This window comes from Miniopterus schreibersii (genome assembly GCF_964146895.1).
Source record: "Miniopterus schreibersii genome assembly, chromosome: 6".
NCBI classification, from domain to species: domain Eukaryota; kingdom Metazoa; phylum Chordata; class Mammalia; order Chiroptera; family Miniopteridae; genus Miniopterus; species Miniopterus schreibersii.
Genome location: NC_138107.1, coordinates 24,028,726 through 24,054,035, shown reverse-complemented (window position 1 = coordinate 24,054,035; position 25,310 = coordinate 24,028,726). Strand labels below are relative to the sequence as shown.

The 25,310-nt window shown below is 37.9% G+C and overlaps 1 protein-coding gene and 1 pseudogene across 10 annotated transcripts in view; one reads left to right on the top strand and one right to left on the bottom strand.

The window, feature by feature from the left end:
* Window positions 1-25,310, bottom strand: part of BEND6 (BEN domain containing 6) — a 38,544-nt gene that overhangs the window by 1,801 nt on the left and 11,433 nt on the right. For 3 of the 9 annotated variants that reach the window (XM_081141262.1, XM_081141261.1, XM_081141264.1), the window contains 6 exons: window positions 23,416-23,588; window positions 17,350-17,566; window positions 12,311-12,488; window positions 9,258-9,484; window positions 7,241-7,433; window positions 6,232-6,368 (listed from right to left, as the gene is read on the bottom strand). In XM_081141262.1, coding sequence (XP_080997388.1) covers window positions 6,241-6,368; window positions 7,241-7,433; window positions 9,258-9,484; window positions 12,311-12,488; window positions 17,350-17,469 — 846 coding nt within the window. In that variant the 5' untranslated portion in view covers window positions 17,470-17,566; window positions 23,416-23,588 and the 3' untranslated portion in view covers window positions 6,232-6,240. Of the gene's footprint in view, window positions 1-6,231; window positions 6,369-7,240; window positions 7,434-9,257; window positions 9,485-10,092; window positions 10,157-12,310; window positions 12,489-17,349; window positions 17,567-20,285; window positions 20,579-23,415; window positions 23,589-25,310 lie in introns of those variants that run through there. The other 6 variants (XM_081141265.1, XM_081141263.1, XR_013999089.1 and 3 more) reach the window with 4 other exon arrangements.
* Window positions 1,258-2,229, top strand: LOC308558708 (rho guanine nucleotide exchange factor 39 pseudogene; annotated as a pseudogene). Its single transcript has one exon. The product of its transcript is annotated as a rho guanine nucleotide exchange factor 39 pseudogene (transcript).

Here is a 25,310-nt window from a genome sequence, read left to right as displayed (position 1 = left end):
ACCATAATCAGTTAAGACCACGTCTCTCTCCATTTCAACTGCCCCTCATTCATATTTTGTTCTCTAATTATAACCATGGAGTGTCAGTGGGCATTTCTGAGATTTTGTTAAGGACTGACAGATATACTTTTTTGCTTTGCAATCTCTTACATGTATAGTTACGTTATTGCTGATCATTCCAGTTTGCATAGTCTCCTAGGAATGCTATGACTGTAGTTCATTCAAAGAATATTTAAGGGCAGCCACTTCATAGGAATCTTGAAATGCCTTGAAATCTTATAGCTCAGTTATCAAAGAAACTCAATAGAGGCTTCTCAAGTTTGACAATTCTAAAAATTACATTGCTAATAAAGAGGTAAGAACTTAAACCTCTGTAATGCTAGAGGATAGTCTTAATTTTTCTATTCTTTCTATAGAAAAGGCTATTATAAAATTGTTGTCAAATGAAGAGGCAACCATCATGTATGCGACCCCAAAAACGAAAGATAAAGGTATTACAGGGATCTTCATAACAATATTATGTAATTTCTTCTACATGATGGGATGTTTTTGAAATTTGTTAACTTTTAACTATCATGTAGTTTTCATGATTTAGTTATTCGAAAATAACATATACAGTTGTAACTGATTGTGTATTCATAATTTTTGCATTTCTTCTCTGAGATTTTTCCAAATTCTCTAAGCTTCGGGTTCCACGAATCCTGAACCTATCCCTGAGCTAGGTAAATTTAGAGAGGTCTAGTAACTTTTCAAAGGCTGCACATTTATTAAGAGATGGAGCAAACTTTACAACCAGACTTTCTGGCCCTAAAACATTTAATTTTATGTGTCAACTTGGCTAGGCTGTGGCACAGTTGTTTTTCCAAATATCAGTCTAGATGTTGCTGTGAAGGTATTTTTTAGGAAGAGATTAACATTTAAATCAGTAAATTTTCAGTAAAGCAGATTACCCTTCATAATGTGAGTGGGTGTCACCCAATCAGTTGAAGGCCTTAAGGAAAAAACCTGAGGTCCTCTAAGGAAGGAAGGAGCAATTCTGTCTCCAGACTACACTTGAACTCAATACCACAACATCAACTCCTCCCTGGGTTTCCACCCAGCCCTGCAGATTTCAGACTTTCCGGTTCCCACAATGTGTGTGCCATTCCTTAAAATAAATTTCTGTTTCTCTGAGGGAGCCATGACTAATGCATAAGAAATGCAAAGAACTACCTTTAGCTAAGCATGGAGAGTCTGAGCCCCACTGCTCAGTAACTGATGCAAGAGCAGCTTGGCCACTGGGAGCAGAAATGCTCCTGCACTGCCGGAGAGCTGCTGGAGACCTAGCAGCGCTACCAGGAACAGCTGGGGCTTGTGGCCACATACTTCATGGGGATTCTGAGAGCCAAGGGCACCCTGTGACCAAAATGCCAGGCCATGTTTGGGTTCTGGGAGCTTATTTATGAACCAGCCAAGAGCTGCTTCCCTACCTAGAAGAGGGCACTGCGGACAGGGACTGGAGGGCTTCTGCCCCGACCTGGTTGGTGCTCTACACCCAATTTGCTGCCAATTCAGAGAAGTCCTGGACCATCCTGCAGGAGCAACTAAAGAAAAGCAAACATTCCTGGAGGTTCATGCAGCTTCAGGAAGGCTGCCCTGGGTTTGGAGGCCTTCAGCTCCAGGACCTGCTTCTTCTGGCTCTCAGATGCTCGAGCAGTATGAGAATCTTACTGTTGCTTTGGCAGAAAACCCAAGTTCCAACAACCCTGAGCACCAACAGCACAAAACAGGCTGCTCAGCTGAAAAGTGAGATCGCCCAGAGAATCCACACCATTGGGCAGAAACAGAGGAATGAGCAGCTCCTCCTCCCGTGTGTCCAGGCTCTGCTCGGCGGACGCCAGGCAAAGGGGCTTACCTGGGCTTGCTGGTTCCTACGCCAGGGCTGGCTGCTGGTGCTGCCTCCCCGTGGGGAGCCTCTCTGAATGTTCTTCCTCTTTGACTTGTTCCTCGTGGACAGGCCTTGACCCGCATTGCATCTGCCCCAAAGTGGCACATTTGCCTGCCAGGCCCTCTACCCCATGGCCCAGCGTCTACTCCACAGGGTCTCTGGCCACTCAGGAGGCCCTTGTGGTGGACTTCTCAGCCTGTCCTATTCCTGTGAGAGAAGCCGCTGCTTCTGTCCACAGACCAGGAGGAGCTGTGCGCTGGTACCACAGTCTGACTTTGGCCACCAGCAGCCAGAAGAACTAGATGAATCTTACAAATTCCAGAACCCAGAATACTTCAAGGATAGGTCAGGATAGAGAGTACAAAGCAACCTTCTTCAGTACTAAATAAAGCACAGAACCTTCATGATTTGAGAAGGGTCATTTTGTGTTTGCCTGAGACTAAGCCACACCTGGTTATCTGGTCAGCTCTTAAGAATCAGGAAACCAAGTCTGACTCAATTGAACTTCCACTGAACCGGTTCTTCTAGCACCGATGAGGGGATTTGGGACTGATAAGCTCCACGCTGTGTCTACAGCCAGACATTTATCGAGGTTGCAGCTTTGAAAACATGGCCATTTTTATGTTGTATGTGTTTTCTATAATTTATTTGCCCCCTGAATTTTATAAAGTTGTTTTTTTGGGGGTAAAGCTCCCCTCCACTCCCAAAAGAAATACGGAAAACTATATGCTAGTGTTGGTTCTCTAATAGTTACTAACTGTATGACCTTGTCAGTTCACTTAACCTCTTTAGGCTTTAGTTTCATTATCTCTAAAATAAGGAAAACATTTAGACTAGGATTTTTCAACCTTGGCACAGTTGATATTTTGGGCTGGGCAATTCTTTGTGGTCCTATACACTGAAGGAAGTTTAGCAGCATCCCAGTCTTCTGTCCACTAGATGTCAGCAGTATTCCCCAGTTGTAACAACCAAAAATGTCTCCAGACATTTTCAAATAACCTCCTGTTGAGGGGTAGGGGACAAAATCTCCTCCACCCCATTTCAGCACTGCTGCATTAAATGATCTTTAGCTTATAATATACGCGTATGTAATAGTACGGTAGAGATTATATATACTGAGGCAGCTTTGGAAATTTCTGGAGGAGGCTGTTTGACCACTTAGTGGAATGTTATGGCGGCGGGATTCTAATAGTCTTTTATTCTTATAAATAAAATTTTCTTCAGCTCCTACAAGAGAGAAGCAAAAACTGGAGAAAGGCCAGAAAGATTGGCAACATCAAGCTCTTGGCAATTTGCAAGCTTCAGGCAACTTGAGAGCAGTGAAAAATAATATAAACGGAGCCACTTTAAAATGGAGTCAGAGGTGCCATTCTAGAGGAACTGCCTTCGCATGTCTTATTTTTCGACCCCTTCGAATGTCAAAACTGGGCAAAATAACCTTTGGACTGGACCCAAAGGTTGTATCCCAAACAACTGTTTGCAAAGATAATAAGAAAGCACGTATTGTAACTGCCAGACTGAAAATTAAAAACATTCTTTAGAATTGACATCACTGTATTAGCTTCTCTGCACAAAAGAAATTCCTTCCTTTTTTTTTTTTTTTAAATATATATCTTTATTGATTCAGAGAGAGGAAGGGAGAGGGAGAGGCAGAAACATTAATGATGAGAGAGTCATTGATGGGTTGCCTCCTGCATGCCCCTGATTGGAGATCGGGCCCGCAACCCGGGCATGTGCCCTGACCGGGAATCGAACCTCAATCTCCTGGATTCTAGGTTGAAGTTCAACCGCTGAGCCACGCCCGGCCAGGCTCCTTCCTTCTTTCGATGTAATTGTTCCCCTTCCCTTTCTCAACAACACCCTTTGTCTTCCCTCCTAGTTGGAACACTAGTTGGGTTTCTGCCCTAATCAGTGCTTTCCTAATAGCTAGTCTTTTGGATCTCAAATAAATACTGGTTGCCTCTCACTTTGGCCTAACAGCTGTCACAGGAATGAGAGAGAATAGATGAAAAGGGGGGAAAGATGGAATTTAGCATTAATCCTCAAAGAAATGAGTCTCAGCTGAGAAATGGTTTTCCTTTCAAACCCAAGCCATCAGTGGGACCTTGAGCTCAGTACTAGGTGGAGAGCACAGTCAGCCACAGGGCCCGTCGTTGGGGGTTGCTAGGCTGGCTTCTTGAATGAATAGGAGTTCATATAAGTCTATATGATTTTGCAACATGTTGACTGCTAATAGTAATGCAAGGAAATGATTTTTCCAAATAACACTTTTGGGGGACAGAGGCCAAGCAAGGGGCATGTTTTGCCTAAGTAAATGTAGTAGTCACCTTTTGGGTTCCTGTTAGTCAAATAACCACTAGATGGTGCTATATCTGACTAATTCATCAAGCGTGGCTAAATATGCTGTCTGTCCTTCCCAGCATATTTTCTCAGTCCTTTTGAAATAATTTTGATTTAGCTATACTTCAAATGAGAGATATCTATCAATTAAAAAAAACTTTTACCCATTCAGACCACATTCACTTCTGACACCTTGCTCATCTCTACTCCTGATGCAAAATACATCCATTTCTATTCTAAGCAACTTGGCAACAAAGCAAAGCTCAGGCTCAGAAGGCACAAGAACTTACTGTGTTAATAGCAAAAGATGTGTTTGTTTTTAAATTTTTAATTGAGGCCATAGCCAGGTTATTTAATAACACTACTACTGGCAAGTACAAGCAAAACTGATATAAAAACCTTTTAACTTTAATTTCTTTAACTCTCTGCTGACTGATCTTGTCAGAAAAGAATTTTGTGCTTACCTTTGGCAGTCTGAGATATTAAAAAGGCAGAAGTTAGAATATTAGAATGCTTCGAAGAGCTCTGAAATACGATACTGTGCTACAAAAGATAGCTCTATGGCTTGTGTGTCTGGTTGCATGGCAGTCAGAGAGGGAACTTGGCCATTAATAAGTTAATAAGGTAGCCCATGTCAAAATGAGAACTTCTAAGGGCTCATTTAAATAATTACTTACTAACTGAGAAGTTGTGAAATTCACAGCCCACTGAAATTTTTCATCACTTAGGGATTAAATGTCTTTATCTTTTATAAATCTTCAAGTTGGTCTATATCCCTCTGCTACTTATAACTGCAGAATCCCCCTGCAGTTGTTATAAGTAGTTTTGTGTGTATGTTTTTAAGGAAGAGAGACTATTGTAGACCCTCATCAGTAGCCTGACTTGTATAGCAAAATAGTAAGGGACCCTCAAGAGGGTGGGCTGGTAGGCAGCAATGAGAGGAGGGGGGCTGGTTGAATTAGTGCAATCCACGCAGTTCCATATCCCATTTAAAACACGGCCAGAAGAAAAAGACAAATGAAATGGTCTCGGAGGTGGTAGAGTCAGGTGGAGAACAGGCAAGGTGGAAGTTAAATGGATGAAAAGCCTGCCCTCAGTGTTTACCATATACTTCCATTTATCAATTAAAACATTAATAACACAATAATTCATATTTTTTTACATATTTTCCATCAAAATAATGGAGAGGAAGGGTGAACACGAGAGAAACAGCCAGGACTTGGGGCTGCTAAACAAACTCAAAATTCCATTTGGCAGTTTTGCCTAGGGCAGGGCCTGCCTCTAAAGCGTATCTCCCTCAGCTCTCACTGAAAACAAATAATTCTTTTCCTTCCTATAGTATAAACATCTTGGTAACAATCCTCATCAAACAAATGATAACAACCGATTTAAAGATTTAAAGACAATGGAAAGCAGAATGGGGAGTGGGGGAGGAAACCCCTCAATACTTCCAGCCAGGAATTTGTACACAGGTCAAATCCCTGGGTTAGAGCTGTAAATTCAATAGCATTGATGCTCCACAGATTTTTCCCAAAGGTATGAATCCCTTCTGTTCTAGAGAAACACTTCCTAAATTGCCACACGTTCCTCCTTTGGCTCCTTCCTACCCCTAGCTACCCACAACTTAACACGTGTCCTGTGAAGAAGAAAAACGTTCCTCAGTAAAACACATTTGGAAAATACTACATACTATATCCCCTTCTTGGGGGTTTCTGGTGTGCTTGGGAATACTAAAGGGTATCAAAACGTCTGGGAGGTTCTAGGAAAGAAAAATCGGTGTAACCGAAATCATCATTTCCCAAATTTAAATTCCCTTCCCTGTGCCCACCTTCACCCCCAGAAATGCCAGCATTTCACAGGCCACTGGTTTCTCCAGAAGAGTGTTTGAAAAACGCTTTTCCAGGAATAGATGTATTACATCTTCTTGCCACATTAAAGAGATAGTGAAGATTTAAAATACTTACCGAAAAGATCTACTTAATATCCTGAGAGTTCATATTTTTGCCTAAGTTTGGCTTCTTGGTACAGTTGTTCAGCTTTTGCCCTATCATCCTTCTGACCGAGACATCATCAGTGTTGGGAAATAACTGTTTTGTGACTCCTGTCAAAAACAACAGCAACACACAACACCACTTTGTGAGGCCTTTGCATCTTAAGATAGGAACTGAGGTAAAATCTCAGCAACCCACATTACAATTTTGTCTTCGTTTTGAAAAAGCAGCCCAAACACCCGGAGATATTTAAGTAGATGAATATATAGACAGGTTTTACAAAGCAAAGTAAGAGATAACGAAGGTCTATGTTATAAAGCGAGGACATACATATGTGTCTTCCCATGGTACCACTCAACTTTCAACCTTGCTCCTTGCTCTGAACTCTGTCTCCTTGCTCCAAAATGTTAAGAAGTTAATTTTATCCATCCTAACTTCAGTTGGAACAGCTAGAGTCTGACTGGCACTTTTCCAAGTAAGAAATTATATACTATTAAAAAAATAGAAAGCTGGGATTCAGTGATTCCCTTAATTTGTTGGATTATTTGCAAAAAAAAATTATTTGACCATCTAGATTATTATATTTAAGGAGATTTGTTAACTTAAAAACCATAAATAAGATAGTCAAATTCACTTCTCTCTTTCTAGAATAAGAGATAAAGGATAGACCAAAGATAAGAAAAAGAAATAAGATATAAACTGTTACTGGAATTTTGGTTAAAAGGATTTTGAAAATTTACCTTTCTAAAGCTATGAATTTTATGAACTTGTTAGTGATATAAAATTTAGTTTTAGTTTAACATCTACTTTTAATGTAAAGTTGTTCTATAAAATTGCCCATATTTAATAGGGTTTATGCTATCCTCGGGTTTTTATTTCATAGAAAGATAAATTTGAATAAAAAAATCATAAAAGAATAACTTAACTTTGAGGGGTAAAATAATTTCAAAATCACATGACAATGTAATGCAGTCATGATCACCTATGATTTCTTGAACTTCGTTCTGATTCATAGCTGGCTTTACAGCTTTCTCCCTTGAAGTAGAGGATTTTGCACCGGTCAGGCTGTGTGTGGCCATGTATTCATTTGTGTAAAGTACTTGCATTAAATCATTAATAAACTTCTGAGGCTTGCTCTTGTTACAACGGGCAATCTGCCATTTTTCAATCTTGAACTGAAAAATAAAAAATAATAAATGAAATGGGAAGAAGAAAAAGGAAAGTAATACCTGGAGGAATATACTACTAATTAAGGCATACCAGAAAACAAGATCAACATTCTTTAAGTTGATGTATTATATTTTTAGTATATAAATTATACTTCAGGGGTTAGAGTTAAATGTTATCTTTGAGATACTTCCCAATATTTATGAGGTATTTGGCCCAGAGTCTATACAAATTCTTGTTATGGAATCTGGATTTGGTGCTTTAAAAATCAGTCCTCTCCTCAATACTTAACTAAGTGTGGGAGGCAAAATACTGGCCCACTGAAGATGGGAAAACAACTCTGCAGGTGTGATGAAATTTAAGTACCTTGAGATTGGAAGATTATCCTGGATTCTGCTGGTGCCCTCATCTAATTACAGGGCCCTTAAATGCAGAAGAGGGAGGCAGAAGAATGGGTCAGAAAATGAGACATGAAGGAGGAGAGATACAAAGAGTGAGAGGGACTTTGCTCGCCATGGCTGGCTTTGGGGATGGTGGAAGTGGGCCTCAAACCAGGGAATGTGGTTGCCTCTAGAAGCAGGAATGGCCTTCAGTTTACAGTCATCAAAAAAATTGGAACTCAGTTCTACAACCACCGAAAAACTGAATTCTGCAACAACCCAAATGAGCAGGAAACAGAGTCTTCCATAGGGCCTCCAGAAAGGAGTGCGCCTGCAACAGCTTGATGTTACCACGCTTCTGACCTACAGAACTCTCAGATAATAAATCTATTATTATTTTTTAAACATTTATATATATACATATATATATATATGTATATATCTTTATTGATTTCAGAGAGAGGAAAGGAGAGGGAGAGAGAGAGAAACATCAGTGATAAGAGAGTTGTCATTGATCGGCTGCCTCCTGCACGAACCCGACTGGAGATCGAGCCCGCAACCCGGGCATGTGCCCAGGCCGGGAACTGAACCTCGATCTCCTGGATCTTAGGTCGATGCTCAACCACTGAGCCACACCTGGCCAGGCAATCTGTTATTATAAATTACTAATTCTGTGGCCGTCTGCCATATAGCAAAAGGAAATTAATACACTAAGATTCAAATACTTGGAATGTTAGAGTTTTAGTATTTAATTATTGCTCTTGAAGGCCTATTTTCCAACAATGATACCTGATTCAAACAAAGGTCTTGTTTTTTTAGCTTCTGTTTCTTTCTTTTTTTTTTTAAATCCTTACCTGAGGGTATTTTTTCCATTGCTCTTTAGAGAGAGTGGAAGGGGGAGAGAGAGAGAAAGATCAATGTGAGAGAGACATTGATTAGTTGCCTCCGGCACATGCCCCAACCGGGGTACAGCCTGCAACCGAGGTACATGCCTGCCCTTGGCCAGAATTGAACCCAGGACCCTTCGGTCCACAGGCCAAGGCTCTAACCACTGAGTCAAACTGGCTTGGGCTAGCTTCTGTTTCTTAAGAGAAACTGAGAAAGTAGAAAAAGAACTGTGTCCAGACAGCATGCAGAGGATGATATTTACCTTCTCTCAGTGAGATAATCTCATAACCCTTAAAGCACAGTTATCCTTCTGTCTCTGTAGTAAGAATTTTCTAGTTTTTAAACTTCATCACTGTCCACAATTTGACTTTAGTTTTCTAAACTGGATATTTGCTTCACAAATATTAGACTTATTGTAAAAAATTGTTTTATGCAATTGGAATGTTATGGTTGTGACCTAAAGTTACTTAAAGGTAGTTGACAAAACAATGGTCACTTTGCGCTATTTTAATTGTTGTATTTAACTGTATCCCAGAGAAAAATAGGGTGGGTATTCCAACTGACCTGCTTCTCCTCACTGTGATGCTCTTCTTCAGCTCTCAAGGAAATTGGTGAACTGGAATTAGAATTAGAGTTAGAATTACTGCACATGGAGGCAAATGAATCTGGTGAGTTGTTGTTTGTTGCTCTCCAGAGGGTGGATGCAGATGTAAACATGGTTCCTCTACCCTTAAGCACAGCCTCCGCCATACCAACCAATTCTTCAAACTGGGTAACTGCTTGTGGTAACACTAAAATGGCAAGAAAAAGTAACACCTTACAAATACTTTTTAATAACAGGGCCATATATACATTTCCTATTGTGTTCATATGCATAAAAATATGTAGAACAAATTGTTAACATTTGCTACCTTTGGAAAATAAACATGGTAAGAAATGTGGTTGGGGCATATTTACTTTTTATTATTAAGTAATTTAATAATTGCTTAGTAATAAAAAATCAATTTAAAAACATTTGGTGATGGCATTTAAATGTTTATGCATCACACTTAACTAAAGTGAATGTTTTAACAAGTTGGTTCTTTTTTCTAACTGTTAATAATATTATTTGAAAGTGTTTAATCTCTTGTTTGGAGACATTAGTGAGTCTACTACCAATCACCTTCCAGATACTCACATTAAGCCAGCTTAAGTGACAAGATAAAATAAACCTAAAATAAACCATTTTTCATAGATTAAAATAAATTTTCCATGACCTTTGTGTATGGTTTGCCATGGAGTCAAACTCCAACAAACTAATAAAAATTCATTGCCACAAGTCAAATCTATGTTTTCACAAAGATGAATTTTGGTAGTTAACCGAATGCTCACTTTATTCTTTTTTTCAATGGAAACTTACACATTCAAAGTTTTCATGTCTCCATGTTAAATGGTCTTCTCTGTTGTTATATTTAGTTTGTTTCCTAAGGACAAATAACATTTTGTTGGAGTTGGAAGTCACCTTGAACCCTATCTAATTCAACTCCTCACTTCATGGTTGAGGGGCACAAAGACTGAAAATTTTTTGTACTTTTCTTAAGCATATTATTGAGCTATAATCTGTAGAATAATATAAGATTTGAGAGCTGAAAATCAGGCATATTCATGACATGCCAAAATCAATACACCTGGTACTATATTGATACAAAAAGAGAAAAATCTACTACAGAAGAAAATCTTACTTGATATTCTTTCAATTAATATTTACTAAGCACCTCTCCTTTGCCAGACTTATTCAATCAGAAATTACTTATTGAGCCTTTAATAATATTAAACATTGACCTAGCTTTTACTTTGTTCCAGGCATTATTCTGGGAAGTTTATTCATGCTAATTCAATTAATCCTCATTGCAACTCTATAAAATAGGTATTATCATATCCTTAATTTATAGATGGGGACAATTAAGCAGTGAATCAGAGGTTAAATAACCCATCCAGGGTCAACCCAATTAGTGAAAAGAAGAAACAAGATTCAAATTCAGACTCTGCCAAATTCATGCTATAAACTAAAGTTGACCCTTGAACTTGTGAGTTTGAACTGCACAGGTCCATTTATAAATGGATTTTTTTTTAACATGGATTTTTTTTTTTTCAATAAATATATTGGAGGTCCTGGCAGGGCAGCTCAGTTGGTTAGAGTGTTGTTCCGATATGCCAAGGTTGTGGGTTCGAGCTCTGGTTAGGGCACATACAAGAAGCAACCAATGAATGCATAAATAAGTGGAACAACAAATTGATGTTTTTCTCTCTCTCCCTTTCTCTCTCTCTCAAATAAATCAATCAATATATAGAGGAAAATTTTTGGACATTTGTGACCATTTGAAAACACAGATGAACTGCATAGCCTCAATTACTATTGCTGGATTGCTTTTCAGAAAGGTTCTTCCAACTTAAGCTCCCACTAGCTATGCAAGAAGATGGCCATTTCACTGCACCATCAATAACAGCATTAACCACTAACAATAATCTTCACTATTTTGATAGGCTAAAATTTTAGTTCAATTTAAATTGCAATTATTTGATTATTATGAAGTTAAATATATATTTGTTTGTGATTATTTGAACTTCTATGAATTATCTATTAGACTACGGAATATTAGTACTTTTTTTGGTAAGAACTTAATTTAATAAATACTATGAGGAAAGCACGTGAGCCATTACTCTGTCAACCTGTCACCACCATGGTTCTATCTATCTCACTATTTCTGACTCGAAAAATACTGCAGAACTGTCCAGTTTATTTCCAGCATCAGCACCCTAGGCTAGGCTGCCATCAAGTTAGTCTGGATGACTGCTGTACCTTTCAAGTTCATCCCCCCTTTCTTTTCTCTGTCATGTGTACTCATTCTGTACACAGCTGCTTTATTTCAAAATGTTCTGTGTGTTTACTGTTTACAACAGAGTGCTGCCCATCATAGGATATAACTGCCAAATATCCAGCTGTATAAAGTAGTGCGTGGTGCTTAACCACAAATGGAAAATATAATTTTTGAAAAATAAACACTTAAACACATTAGAAGATCTTACAAAAGCATTATGCCAAGTGGTTTTTAATTTGCTTATGCTGATCTTTCTCCTTTATCACAATGCATGTGATTATTTTCCCCAACCACTCCTCCCAGCTCCAACACTAACATTTAATACATGGACTTTTTAATTATAGTTGTTCTATAATGGATTAGAACAGGCTCCATTTTCTAGTGTTTTCCTTAGCAAAGGGGATTGAGATAAGCAATGCTTTAACACATTTGTTTTGTTTTACTAATCTTTTCTCTCCAGGACCTACCGGCGAGTGGCGTCTATATTAAGTGTTCAATAAATGTCCATTGAACATTGTTAAATGAACACGATATTTGGTATTTTGTAGGGATAATTTAAAACTTCCTAAGCAACAAACTAGCAGCTTCAATATGGTGCTTCCATATGAAATAATGAATCATAAATTTTCTTAAAATGTGATTTTTTATTTTTTTCTCTAAGGTCTTTCCTTTTTCATTCTCAACCGCTGATGTGCAACACTTTCCACTCATAACGTATCTTCCCTTTCATCTAAAGGTGCCAATTTTCTCAAAGTTTACCTTGAAGCATGACCAAAGACTGTCGAAGTCGACTGTTTTCCTTGCGGGTGTTGGTCAGTTTTTGTTTCAGGCTTTTTATTTTCATGCACAGTTCCTCCTTCGACAATTCTTCTAAAGGCTCTTCATCTTCACTGGAGCTCTCACCGGGCAGAAGGGCATTTCCCGAATATGGGTCTCTCTGAAATACAAGGCGGGTACAAGAAAAGAAGCTTCCAAGTGACTTTAACGGTTTAGCCCATGCTCTCCACGCTGAAGGGACCTACACATTCCTGTTCTCCCAGGCACTTCGTGGCCGAGAGGCGCTGGGCTCTAACCAATGATCTAGCCTCAGCCTTGCCTTCCACTGTCCAGGGGAAGTCAGAAGAAGGGAAGAACATCAGAATTCCATGCATATACCTCTTGAAAATCAGAAATCATGATTCTGGCTTTCTGCCTACCTTCAGTGAGAAATACAAGTAGAAAAAGAGTGTAACAGGGCAGAATTGTCAAGACCACCATTCCAATCTTCGCAATTCGTCCCCACTCTCCATTTCTACCCTACCTCTCATTCACAGTCTCTCTGTTGCCATGGGACAATCTGGGGGTTTACTTCATCAGAAAAAGGAGAGAAAAGATTCACCTAGGAACAAAGCATTTGTGTTTACCTTTTAGTTTTAAAATTGTTCTTAAGGTCAATTGCAAGACAACAGTCTGAACACATGTGCACTTGAGTTGTAAAACCCAAGCTGTGTTCTGTGTTGAGACAGAAAAGAACTTTCTCAAATTACCAAGCTGTCATATATATACATATATATCCAAACCTGGAAAAGTGGAGCATAGAGTGGAATTGAAAAAGATCCAAATCTAGAAGGTTGGGAGTATAACGTTTTTTTTAAATATGCTTTATAGTAGAAGAGACAAAGGCATGACATAAAGTTCCTGCTGCACAGGAAGGGATAAGACATTCTGGTGCCAGGAGGACGAGGGGCCTTGGGAATCAAGGACTGGAGTGGCAGGAAATCAAATTCAATTGTCTTTGATCTTCTTGCACCTGCCCCTTGGGAAGAAGGAAGCTGGATTATAGGGATAGGAATATATGATAGAAACATCCAGATAAATAACGGGCAATTCCAGAGCAGCAGGGCTGGCTCCTTGCTTCTTAGTCCATCATAAGCTCCCTAAAGAGGCTCCATGTCTAGCATAACATCAGGGCAACAAGGCACCCCTCTGGGCCATAGATTAGAAATGGCCAAAATTGGTATCTGGACAAAAAGACTGGAGAGAGCATCAAGACATCCCAGAGCACATGCAGAGCAGCTAGAGAATCCAAAATGTCCCTGTGTCCTGGTCAGTAAATAGGTAAGTGCTGGGGGAGCTGGTGAAACAGAAATAGTTTAGTATGTAGACAGAGAGGTCACGGGTGCCTGAACCTTATAGAAGATGGCAGTGGGTGCCAGGATGGCAAACTTCGGTAGCAGGTGCTAATAGAAGCCCCAAAGGACCTGGAAAGCCTGGCTGTACCTCGATAGTAACACTGCTGAACACCTGGGAACCAGGCAGAAAAGTTAGAAGCTTGGAGGAAGGCCAGCTATCCTTCCCTAGATGTTGGGATGATATGTAAGACTTCTGAAGACTTGGATCACTTCCCAGGGGAAAAAAAGAAAGTGGGGGAGGGTAAGAATCTGCGATCCATAGAAGCTTAAATCCTGACATGACTAAAATTATATATATATATATATATATATATATATATATATATATATATATATCTTTTTTTCTTAGAAAAATTATCTTTATTGTTGAAAGTATTACATATGTGTCCCCTTTTTTCCACATTGACCCCCTCTACCCCACACCCAGCTCCCCCATCAAAGAACTTATATGTATAACCCATGGACACAGACAGTGGTGTGGACTGAAATTATATTAATGGCCCAAAGGGACTTTTAAAAACTAGAAATTTTGTCATTCACTGTGAATGGATGTTTAAGCTTTTCTTTGTTTTCCTTTCTTATCAAGCAGGGATGGAGAATTAGAAGCCAGATGAAGATAAGTTATAGAAAATATAATTACATTTTTGTATGATTTGTAATGTATACATTTAACTTCACTCCTTATTTTATAAAAATGCAAATATATGTATCTGTGTATATACTCATTATTACCTATATTTGTGCAAGTGACAGATATTATATATATAAAATGGTAATGAAAATGACTATTATCATATGTGGGCAAGTAGCTAATGTACTGACTCTAGATATTTAAATCCTAATGAAAAAAATAATGGATTAGATTAAACAGAAATGAAGGTTTAAAAAAAAACATAAGGACGTCTGTTAAGACCATCGTTCTATGGAGGGGTACAGTAAGCCCTCACTTAACATTGCCAATGGATTCTGCAACTTTAAGTGAAATGATGTATAATGAAACCAATTTTACCATAGGCTCATTGATAGAAACAAGAGGTAAGTTCTTATGGCATCTCATCAATGAAGCGGATGAGGATCTGCTATAATTCTAAAATATTTAGAATGTATGGGCTAGTTCTTGCCACTTTTAACAAGTTCCTACAAGAAATAAATGAAATCAAGCAAAAGCTAATCCCCTGGTAATCATCAATGGAAGACATAAAGTTAATAGACAAATTCCAGGTCAAGAGAATATATTTGTGAAATCTAAAAACCACAAGAGACTAATTTCTATAATAGATAAGGTATTGGTGCAAATCAATAAGGACAGAATAGGAAACCCACTAGAATAGACTAAGAAATCCAACAACAAAAAGATCGCAATAGAAAAGTGCACAGGGGCAGAGACTGCTAACAATCTCCAGGTATTGCTCTCTCATTCTTCTATAGTAACAGGATTTTAGCTGGACAAGTAGCTGTCAGCTAAAGATTACAGTTCCCAGGTTCCTGTGCAGCTCAGTGCAGCTATATGACTAAGGATCCACAATAAAATGTGAGTAGAAGCATCGTGACCTTAAAAGGAATGGGCGTGCCCGCTTCTGCCTGTGATCTCCTTTTTCTTCTGTTGGCAGAGAGAAAGCCACCATGGTGGGAGCTGTGGCAGTCACCTTAGACCCAGCGCTAGAGGCTGTGTGTTGAGGAAGGAAGAGCCACAGATCAGAGGGATCCTCAGCATTGTGGAGCTGCCGTATTAACCCTGGACTGCTCTTGCAGTTACGTGAAAGGGAAATAAATGTCCATCTTGTATAAGCCGCTGTTATGTTTGAGTCTTTGCTAGAGCCTTTGCAACATACAAGAGAACGAATCCAGATTTTGAAACCTAGAAGCAAGATACCCCAAACCCGATAGAGGTCAGGTTGTGGACAAAAAGAGCACAAATAGAACACTCTGGAAAGCTGTTGACTCTTGTTAGACCTCGGTGACATACTTGGTAAAACTGCGGGCTGGAATATCTCAGTAAGACCATGTGCTTACTGAGTCTGGAAGAAGAACGTTGGTGTGTGTCAGTGGCTTCTGGTGAGTGCTGGCCAGTGTGCAGAGATGAAAGGTTTCTCTTCCATTGCATTTAGGATAAAGTCCGCAATCTAAACTGACTGAGTCCAGTAATGCTAAATCGGCAAGGTTTGAAAAAGCCAATTACTTCTCCATCTACAGAGCTGGAGGTAAGTCTGTGACCTCAGGCGTTTTCTTTTCAGGAACTTCTCTTTATAAGTTCCCGGCTAGACACTGAGATCCATCCCAGTGGGAAGCATCAGATTCAGTGTGTGACCTGCAAGTTTTTTGTTTCATTGGTCTTTAGGTAACTGCCGTAAGTTGGAGAAAAAAGAGGCTGAACACAGATGCCATAATAAAAGAGAAGAGTTTTCATGCTTATTTTTGACCAAATAAGATCTCTGGCTGTAGTTACTTGTAATGGATCCAAAGTGAAATAAATAGTTTGGAAAGCCATTAAGTTTTTGAGAAAAACAAATTGCTAAAGAAATCACAATACTAGCCTGCGAGAGCATGTCACTATCTTACCCCTCAAGGAACCATGGGTCCCCTAAACCTGCACCAGCAAATTGAGACAAAGTATTTTCTCCTTCAACACTCTCACAAAGCTTTTCTGCTCTTCAATCAAACAAGCACACTTGATCCTGCCGTAGACACATTTCGCACACATGGGACCCGCATGGGCACTGCTGACGTACTTTTTCTTCTTAGACAACCTGGTAAGAACTTTAGGTCTCACAGCACAAACTCCTTACAATTTGCCTGGGCACACTCCACATATGTATTTTGGTGCTTCCCAACCTTCATGGTATAAAGGTAAATAATTCTATTTACCAGGGGTTCAGGACAGCCTAATTTTGTTAGAGGTTGTATTGTAGGATATAGCCTAAGACAGTATCTCAAACGCTGGACCATTCTGAATGCCTCTAGACTCCATCCCTGAAAGACTAAAAATATTTTAAACCATGAGAATGTATAGTATATTATTTTAAAAATTAAATAGGCATACATGCACATAAAATGTTACATGTATTGGGGAGATGTACGCCAATACTTATAAAGACAAACAAATAAAAAGATACAGAATAAACACACTGATAGGTTGTTCAAGGCATAGGAGGAGAATGGGGGTAAGGAATTCAGCTTAAAGGGGAATCAGTGAATAAATAAAAATAGGGACGGCACCCTAACCAAACCAGTGATGAAGAAGGGCTACAAAATGTAGTAAAAAAAAAAAAAAGGAAACAGTAAATGTTAAAGAAGAGGTATTCCAATTTCTCCAGCATTTTTTGAAAGAAAGAAGTATATTCTGACAGTTTGCTGATCTTTAATTTCGCAGGATACCAAGGGACGTTTGAACAATGGCATAATTGGCCATTCTTAAATGAAAGCAGGTAAAATATCTTTGAGTATGTTTCTAATTCAACTTGCTCAACATTAAAAAGAGAACATGCCACTTTATTCCCTGGTTGAATAAAAAATTAAAGGGAAGGATAAATGAACAGAATAAAGAAAGTACTAATAAGCTATGAGAGGAATGATGGAGTTGTGGTGGAGCTAGGTAATAAAATTGTATCAAGGTAACAGAACACCAACCTGTCCTTTGTCCATGTCACTATTTGCATTCTCTGAGTCCACTGTCTCTGTTCTTTTCCTCTTTCCTTTTCTAAGAGCTTGGGTATTGGTAACTTCATCTGTTTGCAAGATTGTCTGCATTTTATCAATTAATTACCAAAGGTTTTCTGAAACTGCAGGAGGGAATGCCCATGTAGATGATGCTATTCCAGATGTAGTCCCAAAGTTAATGTTTTTCCTTAAAAACAAAAACAAACAAAAGGATACATTACATATTTCCGGCTCTATGTTTCATAACAGCACTAGTCACTCAAGTTAACTACCTTTACTAAAAGTTTCCTATCATTCTTTCTCCCACTGACCAATTTAGTACACATTTTCATTTGATTCAAAAGTCTTTCAATTTCATCATCACTATCATGATGGTGTCATGTTTCCATGATGTGATATGCAGTGAGTTGTCACTTACAAAATAAAATAGTTTAAAAAATTTCCGTATTTACAAGATTTTTACGAGTAGGGTGAAAAACAAAGTAGAAACTTTATAAATTTATGCAAACAGTATTTCAGAGGACTGAAGTTACATATCTTTAGGGAAAAGACATTAATAATAGCAGATCTCATTGGGACCAAAATATTCAAGAGAGATCAATACGAATTACTCAGAAGTTTGTTTTGTTTGTTTTTCCTGAAAACTCTAAAGTTCTGACATGGAAGGTTTTCCTTGGTATAAACTTAAGAATTATGCCATAAAGAGTGAGGAAAAATATCTCAAAGACAACAATACATTTTGTAAAAATTTTAAGGGATAATCATTTTTCAAAACCTGCTAAAGTAGATGATAGTTCTTAGGCCAGACAGGGTTGAAATGATCTAATTTAACTTTCGCTACAGATGATGTACAGATGATGCAGCACATTTGGTCTTAGCATCCTTACCACTTGCATATATTGGTTTGCTTTCATGAAAAGATATTTAATTATAAATAATAAAACTTTAACTACAGAAGGGACTGAGCTTAAAGGGACCTCACGAAATATGTGGACTGTTGAGCAGAAGGTAACATATGCTCCTTACCAAATTACACTAAGTAATTATATTAGCAAATATGGTTCTTTTACCTATTTTAAGAGAAATTCATTACTCTCTACCCCAAGCATAAAATAATATTTAAGATGGTCTTGCCAGAATTGTTTATTGTAACTCGTTGAAAACTTACTTTAGGTTTTCAAATACATAAATAGTACTTGAGCTAACACATAGGACTGGACTGTCATACCTGATTCATAAATATCAGAGATCTTACCTAGAATCAAGCTTTATTAATAATTTCAAAAATACAAGCAGCCAAGAGGCACACACAGAGTAAGGAGAGGTCTAAGACATCCAACTGGCTTGCAGGTCCTTCCTTCTCACACCATATAGGTACTCTGTGGTCCAGAATAATAGGTGAGGCCTCTAAATGAGGTTTGGGGGTCACTTGCACAGTGGGGAGTGTTTAAGTTGTAACACATCTCCATTTTATACCTCAGAGTCTAGCTTACACGATTGTTTCTAGGAAGTTATAAATCCATAGATTCTAGGTATTTTTACATAAGCAATCCTAAATCAGGGATATACAATTAAGAACAGTCCATAGATGAACACTCCCATTTTTAGTAAATTTCATTAGTCTATCTACCCAGAGCAAGGTCAACAAACACTTTCTGTAAAGGGTCAGAGAGTAAATATTTTAGGCTTTGCAGGCCAAGAGGCAAAATCAAGGATATTATGTAGGTACATAGCAAGGAAGAACAAATTTTTATTTACAAAACTGAATATATACTAATAATAATTTAGTACAAAGTTTTTTGTAATACAGGCCTACGAACAGGAATGGAATTTAAAAAAATAACATCTTGTTTAATTGGGTTCAAAGTGTTTCCTACCATCAATGTCAATTGCAAATGCTCATTTGTTAATGCTGACCTATAATGAGATTTTCTGTATTTCATCTTTGAAAATGTCTTTCATACTGATAGATACTGCCATATACTGTTATTAATCCATGTGCTTATAATTTTCTTATCGAGATAAAATTTACATAACATAAAAGTCGCCATGTTAGCTCTTTCTAGTGTATATTTAGTGGTTTTTTAGTATATTCACAATATTGTACAACCACCTTCAGGGAAGTCCATACCTCCCAATATGAGCTTATAATTTTAATTAAGTATATTCCTCTTTTAGTAGACTGTTACAGAATTTTATTAAATTATTTTGATATTTTCTTTTTAGTGTGCCATTACATTGCAAAACTTCCAATTAAAAGTTAAATGGAAACTCTCCTCAACTGCACAGTTAAATGTAGGTCATACCTCAGTAATACTGTGGGTTCAGTTCTGGACAGCCACAATATTGCGATTGAGAATGAAGTGAATCACACAAATTTTTTTTGGTTTCCCAGTGCATATATAAAGCTAAGTTTACACTATACTGTAGTATATTAAATGTACAATAGTATTGTGTCCAAAAAACAATGTACATACCTTAGTTAAAAAATACTTTATTGCTAAAAAAAAAAAGCTAACTATCATCTGAGCCTTCAGCAATTCATAATCTTTTTGCTGGCGGAAGATCTATCCTCACTGTTGATGGCTGCTGACTAATCAGGGTGGTAGTTGCTAAAGGCTGGGGTGGCTGTGGCAATTTCTTGAAATAAGACACCAAGGAAGTCTGCTGCATTGACTGACTCTTCCTTTCACAGACAGTTTCTCTGTAGCATGTGATATTATTTAATAGCATTTTGCCCACAGTAGAACTTCTTTCAAAACTGGAGTCAATCCCTTATGAACCCTGCTGCTGCTTTATCAACTAGATTTCTGTTTTCATTTCACAAGTCTTCACATCTTCACCAGTAGTAGATTCCATCTCAAGAAACCACTTTCTTAGCTCATCCATAAGAAACAACTCCTCACCCGTTAAAGTTTTATCATGAGATTGCAGCAATTCAGACACATCTTTAGGCTCCACGTCTATTTCCACCACGTCTGCAGTTACTTCCTCCACTGAAATCTGGAACCTTTCAAAGTCATGTTGATATTCTGACCTCTTTCCATGAATCAAGAATGTTCTTAATGGCATTGAGAATGGTAAATCCTTCCCAGAAGATTATCAATTTACTTTGCCCAGATCCATCACAGGAATCACTATCTATGGCAGTTGGAGCCTTATGAAATGCATTTTTTAAACAATAAGACCTGATGGGAGACTGGGTGAAAAAAGGTGAAGGGATTGAGAAGTACACATTGATAGTTAAACAATAGTCATGGGGATGTAAAGTACAGCATAAGAAACATGCTCAATAATATTGTAATAACTATGTATGGTGCCAGGTGGTACTGGAAATATCAGGGCGAACACTTTGTAGAGTATATGATTGTCTTACCACTATGCTGTATACCTGAAACTAATACAAAATAATATTGAATGTAAACTGTAATTAAAAAAAAAAAGACTTGAAAGTCAAAATTACTCCTTGATCCATGGGCTGCAGAATGGATGTTGTGTTAAGGAGCATGAAAACAACATTAATCTCATTTACAGCTCCATCAGAGCTCTTAGGTGACCGGGTGCATTATCAATGAGCAGTAATATTTGGAAAGGAATTTATTTTTTTTCTGAGCAGCAGGTCAAAACAATGAGCTTAAAATATTCAGTAAACCATGTTGTAAACAGATGTGCTGTCATTCAGGCCTTGTTGTTCCATTTATAGAGAACAGGCAGAGTAGAGTTAGTATAATTCTAAAGGGCCCCAGGATTTTCAGAATGGTAAACGAGCATTGGCTTTCACTTAAAGTCACCAGCTGCATTAGCCCTTAATAAGAGGCAGCCTGTCCTTTGAAGCTTTGAAGCCAGGCATCAACTTCTCTTCTATAGCTATGAAAGTACTAGATGGCATCTTCCAGTTATAAGACCGTTTCACATGCATTGAAAATCTGATGTTTCATGCAGCTACCTTCATTGCCAAAAAGTGACACAAAGACAGGAAATGAGCAAATGCTGTTGGAAAACTGCTGATAGACTTGCTTGATGCAGGGTTGCCACAAACATTTAGTTTATAAAAACACAATATCTGTGAAGCACAATTAAATGAAGCGCAATAAAACAAGGTATGCCTATATTCTGAAATATGGAAATTTCCTTTGTGTTTGCATCGAAGTCTGAAAGACAATGCTGGAACTATAATTTGAACTTGAAAAGTAAATCCAGTGCAGCCCTAGCTGGTGTGGCTCAGTTGGTTGAGGGCTGTCCAGGTTGGATTCCCATGCCCAGGTTGTTGGTTCGGTTCCTTACTCGGGGTGTGTAAGGGAGGCAACTGATCAATGTTTCTCTCTCCCCCTCTCCCCTCCTTTCTCTCTAAAACCGAAAGAAACATCTTTTAAAAAGAAATCCAGTGCAAATCTGAGTCAGGGTGAACATCTCACTTCTTGTTTCAACTTCTGACCGCAGGAGAAGTGTATAAAGCAGCTTAACATTACTTATAAGTCACATACTAGTTGTTATTGGGATGGCATTCCTTGCTCAGCTAACAAATGAACCATTCAGAAACTTATTTTGGGTGCAGACTCATTTTCATATTTTTGTTTTATTTTGATTTTTTCCTCATTTTTATTTTTGCAAAGAAATTCTGCTGTGATAGTTCATTTTAAAATTTCAATTATTCTGACCGTTGCTGTCCTGTACGTTGGAAATATTGCAATGAGTGCTTATTTGATAATGTTGACATGTCATGTTCTTTTAGCAAAGCTATAGTGTCACTGTATAAAAAACACAATGCTTTGCCACCTCATTTTAAAACAAAATAATCCATTCTTCACTCAACTGTAAAGCACTAAGTCCAGTTTGACCTTTTTTCCTTGTTTTGCCATCATTGCCATGCACTGGTAATAAGAAATAAAATAATGTGCTGTATTACGACAATATGCATGACACTAAAACATGGTCAAGTTATTATAACTGTGTCACTTGTGATTTGTGGACACTGAGCAGCAGTGCAAAGTGATGATACTGCTCCCTATGGTCTGTCACAACCACTCAAATCTGCCCTCATGGCATGAAAACAGTCATAGGTAATGTGTGAACACGTAAGTGTGGATGTGTTACAATAAAACTTTATTTATAGACACTGAAACTTGAATTTTACATAATTTTTACCTATCATGATATGTTATTCTTATATTAATTTTTTCAAGTATTTAAAACTGAAAAACATTATTAGTTTTCAGGGACCTGTTAAGTATTATTTAGTGATGGTGACACACTCCAGAGTCCCGGTTCACTGGCATTGAGGACAACCCCAGGGAGGGAAAGGGAATCGGGAGTTACTGGTTAATGGCTATAGAGCTTCAGTTTTGCACCAAGAAAAGAATTCTGGAGATGGATGGTGGCGATGATTGCATAACAAGTGAACGTATAAAGGTACGCTTAAAAATGGTTAAGATGCTACATTTTATGTCATTTGTTTTTACCACAGTAAAAAAATTGGGGGGAAATTAGTTTACAAAAACAGAGTGCTAAAATTCTCTCCTGCTGATGAGATTTATTAAAAAGCAAATCCTCAAGTTTCTTCACAAACAATTTATTCAAGACCAATCTGAATGGACATATCAGGCCTCTTTTAGAATGACTACTTTTGGGTAGATCTCAGGCAGTATTTTGTTATAACATCCATAAACAGATGACTCAGTGTTTATGTTACTTGCCAATTAGCAAATTCAGAAGGGATGTTAATAATATGGTATTTATTAAATATACTAGTTACTGATAGTAAAAAATTCACTATGTAGTAATCTGCTTCTCTTTACTTTTTGCCAATAGTAAACATTTCATTAACTCCCAAGCTAGTTATAGGGGCGAGTTTAAACATAGCCACATCTATGAGAACATCCAATATATGTGGTTGGAAGAAGAACATAAGCCAATGGCTTTGAATCTTTTTTTTTAACTGCAGCTCATAGTAAAAAACACATTTTACATTTTGATCCAAAACACACATGTACACACATACAAAAAAATATACAACAAAATTTCATGAAACATACTCACCCTTACTGCATATGATGCACTTTCTCAGTTCCTATTATATCTACCGTATTTTATTTCATTTTCAGAAGTGCTGGTCAGAGCACATTAAATTGATTTCGCAGCTCACTAATGGGTTATAACCCATAGCTTGAAAATAATGCTCTAAGCAATATCCAAATTGTAAAAAACAATATCTGAGAATTGAGACAGAGAAAGGGGAAGTTAGCAACTAACAAGAGCAAAGCAAGTTAATAAAGTTATAAATTCTTAATGCATGTAGGTTTACTTTTAATAAATCAATGAAGTAATTAATGCAGTAATTCAAAAATACAAAAGCCACCTCTGAGATTCTAAGAAACAAAAGTCACCAAACTTAAGGAAACCAAAAGAGTATCAAAATATAATTCAGGTGTCTCATCTGCCTTTGGATTTAAATATAAACTCTCTATAATGAATTAAATAAAAATTATGAAAGGCAAGTATAACAGTACAAGAAATCTTAAGTACCCTTTCATAATTTTCAAGCATTTCGGATTGCTTCCTATACATGCCAGTTTTGGAACGTATTGACACGAAAGGTCCCCTGCAATACTCAGGTCAAAAAATGAACTGGGGACTCCCCTGTAAACGAGTTTCAAAGTGCTAGGAAAACAGTGCCGATGTCATTCTAAATATTCAGTGGCTGTTTTAATGTTCTTTGCGAAATGGACCACTAGTTTCAGTCCAGCACTAGAAAGGTGGAACATGAAGGAATGTACCCATAGTATTATTTTAAATTATATATATATATTAGAGGAAGAGAAATCAAGATCGGAACGGTTCTAAACATTGGGTGCCTTCCCCTGCAGCACCCACAGCACTCTAAGACAAGCGCTTGGATGGCTTTCTTTTCAAGTGTTTTTGACTTCTAGACAGAGGTTACTAGGTTTTACTAATGTCCATTAGGGAGCAATTCAACTCACTCTTTTTACTCCCTGCATTTCTAAATGACGTCAAACATATTTTCAATTTCCAAGTTGTTCCAGCAATATCCTGATTAAAAAGATGATCAATATACTTTAGGATGGTTCAACAATGCTGCCAAACCATGACTGCATTACTTAGATTGGATGGAAGACTACGCATGAGCCTAAGAAATGCTAAGTGTGTTTGAGGGACTATAGACCTGAATCATTTTTGACTTTCCATGATGGGAAAGGAAAGAAAAAAACACACATTCTTATCTGGCCAGAATTTGTGGATGTAACTTTCCTGGAGCTAATTTAACTAATAAGCAGTGATATCATGCATTGTCATGTATGTAACCATTATCTAGAAAAGAAATTAATTTAACTCCCTATACCGCCCTATGTGCCATCCTCAGATCTTTCCAATCCTGACTTCTTAATAAGAATACAAATATAGCTAATTTTTACTGAGTGCTTACTATGTATAAGGTACTGTTCTAAGCATTTAACCTGTACTAACTTTTTTAATTCTCATAGGTATAATTATTATTCATACTTTACAAATGAGGGAAGTGAGGTCCCTAGTGGACCCAGGCAACCACTCCCAGTTGCTCACCCATAAGCAGGCTAAAGAAGGACTGTAGAGCCAGAACTTAGAAACTAATCATCAAGTCAGCTTTGCAACAGATTCTGCCAATTCTAGGACCTAGATTTTTTGCTTTCTTCGCTTGACTGAGTCCCTAACAGGGCTCTCTTTGCCTAAGTTCCTGCCTTCTAGTCCCTTCCCCCAGAGACAGAAGTCTTGACTTGCTCACCAGGTTCTTCCTAGTATTACAGTCCTGCTCAGACACGAGTGCTGGAGATCCTCTCTCTGCCCCCCCAGATCCCTTCTCCAGTCATCCCTATGCTGCTTCCTAAGCCTGGAGGTTGACCTGATTGGGTTTCCTTGCCCATTTCCCAGCTTGGTTT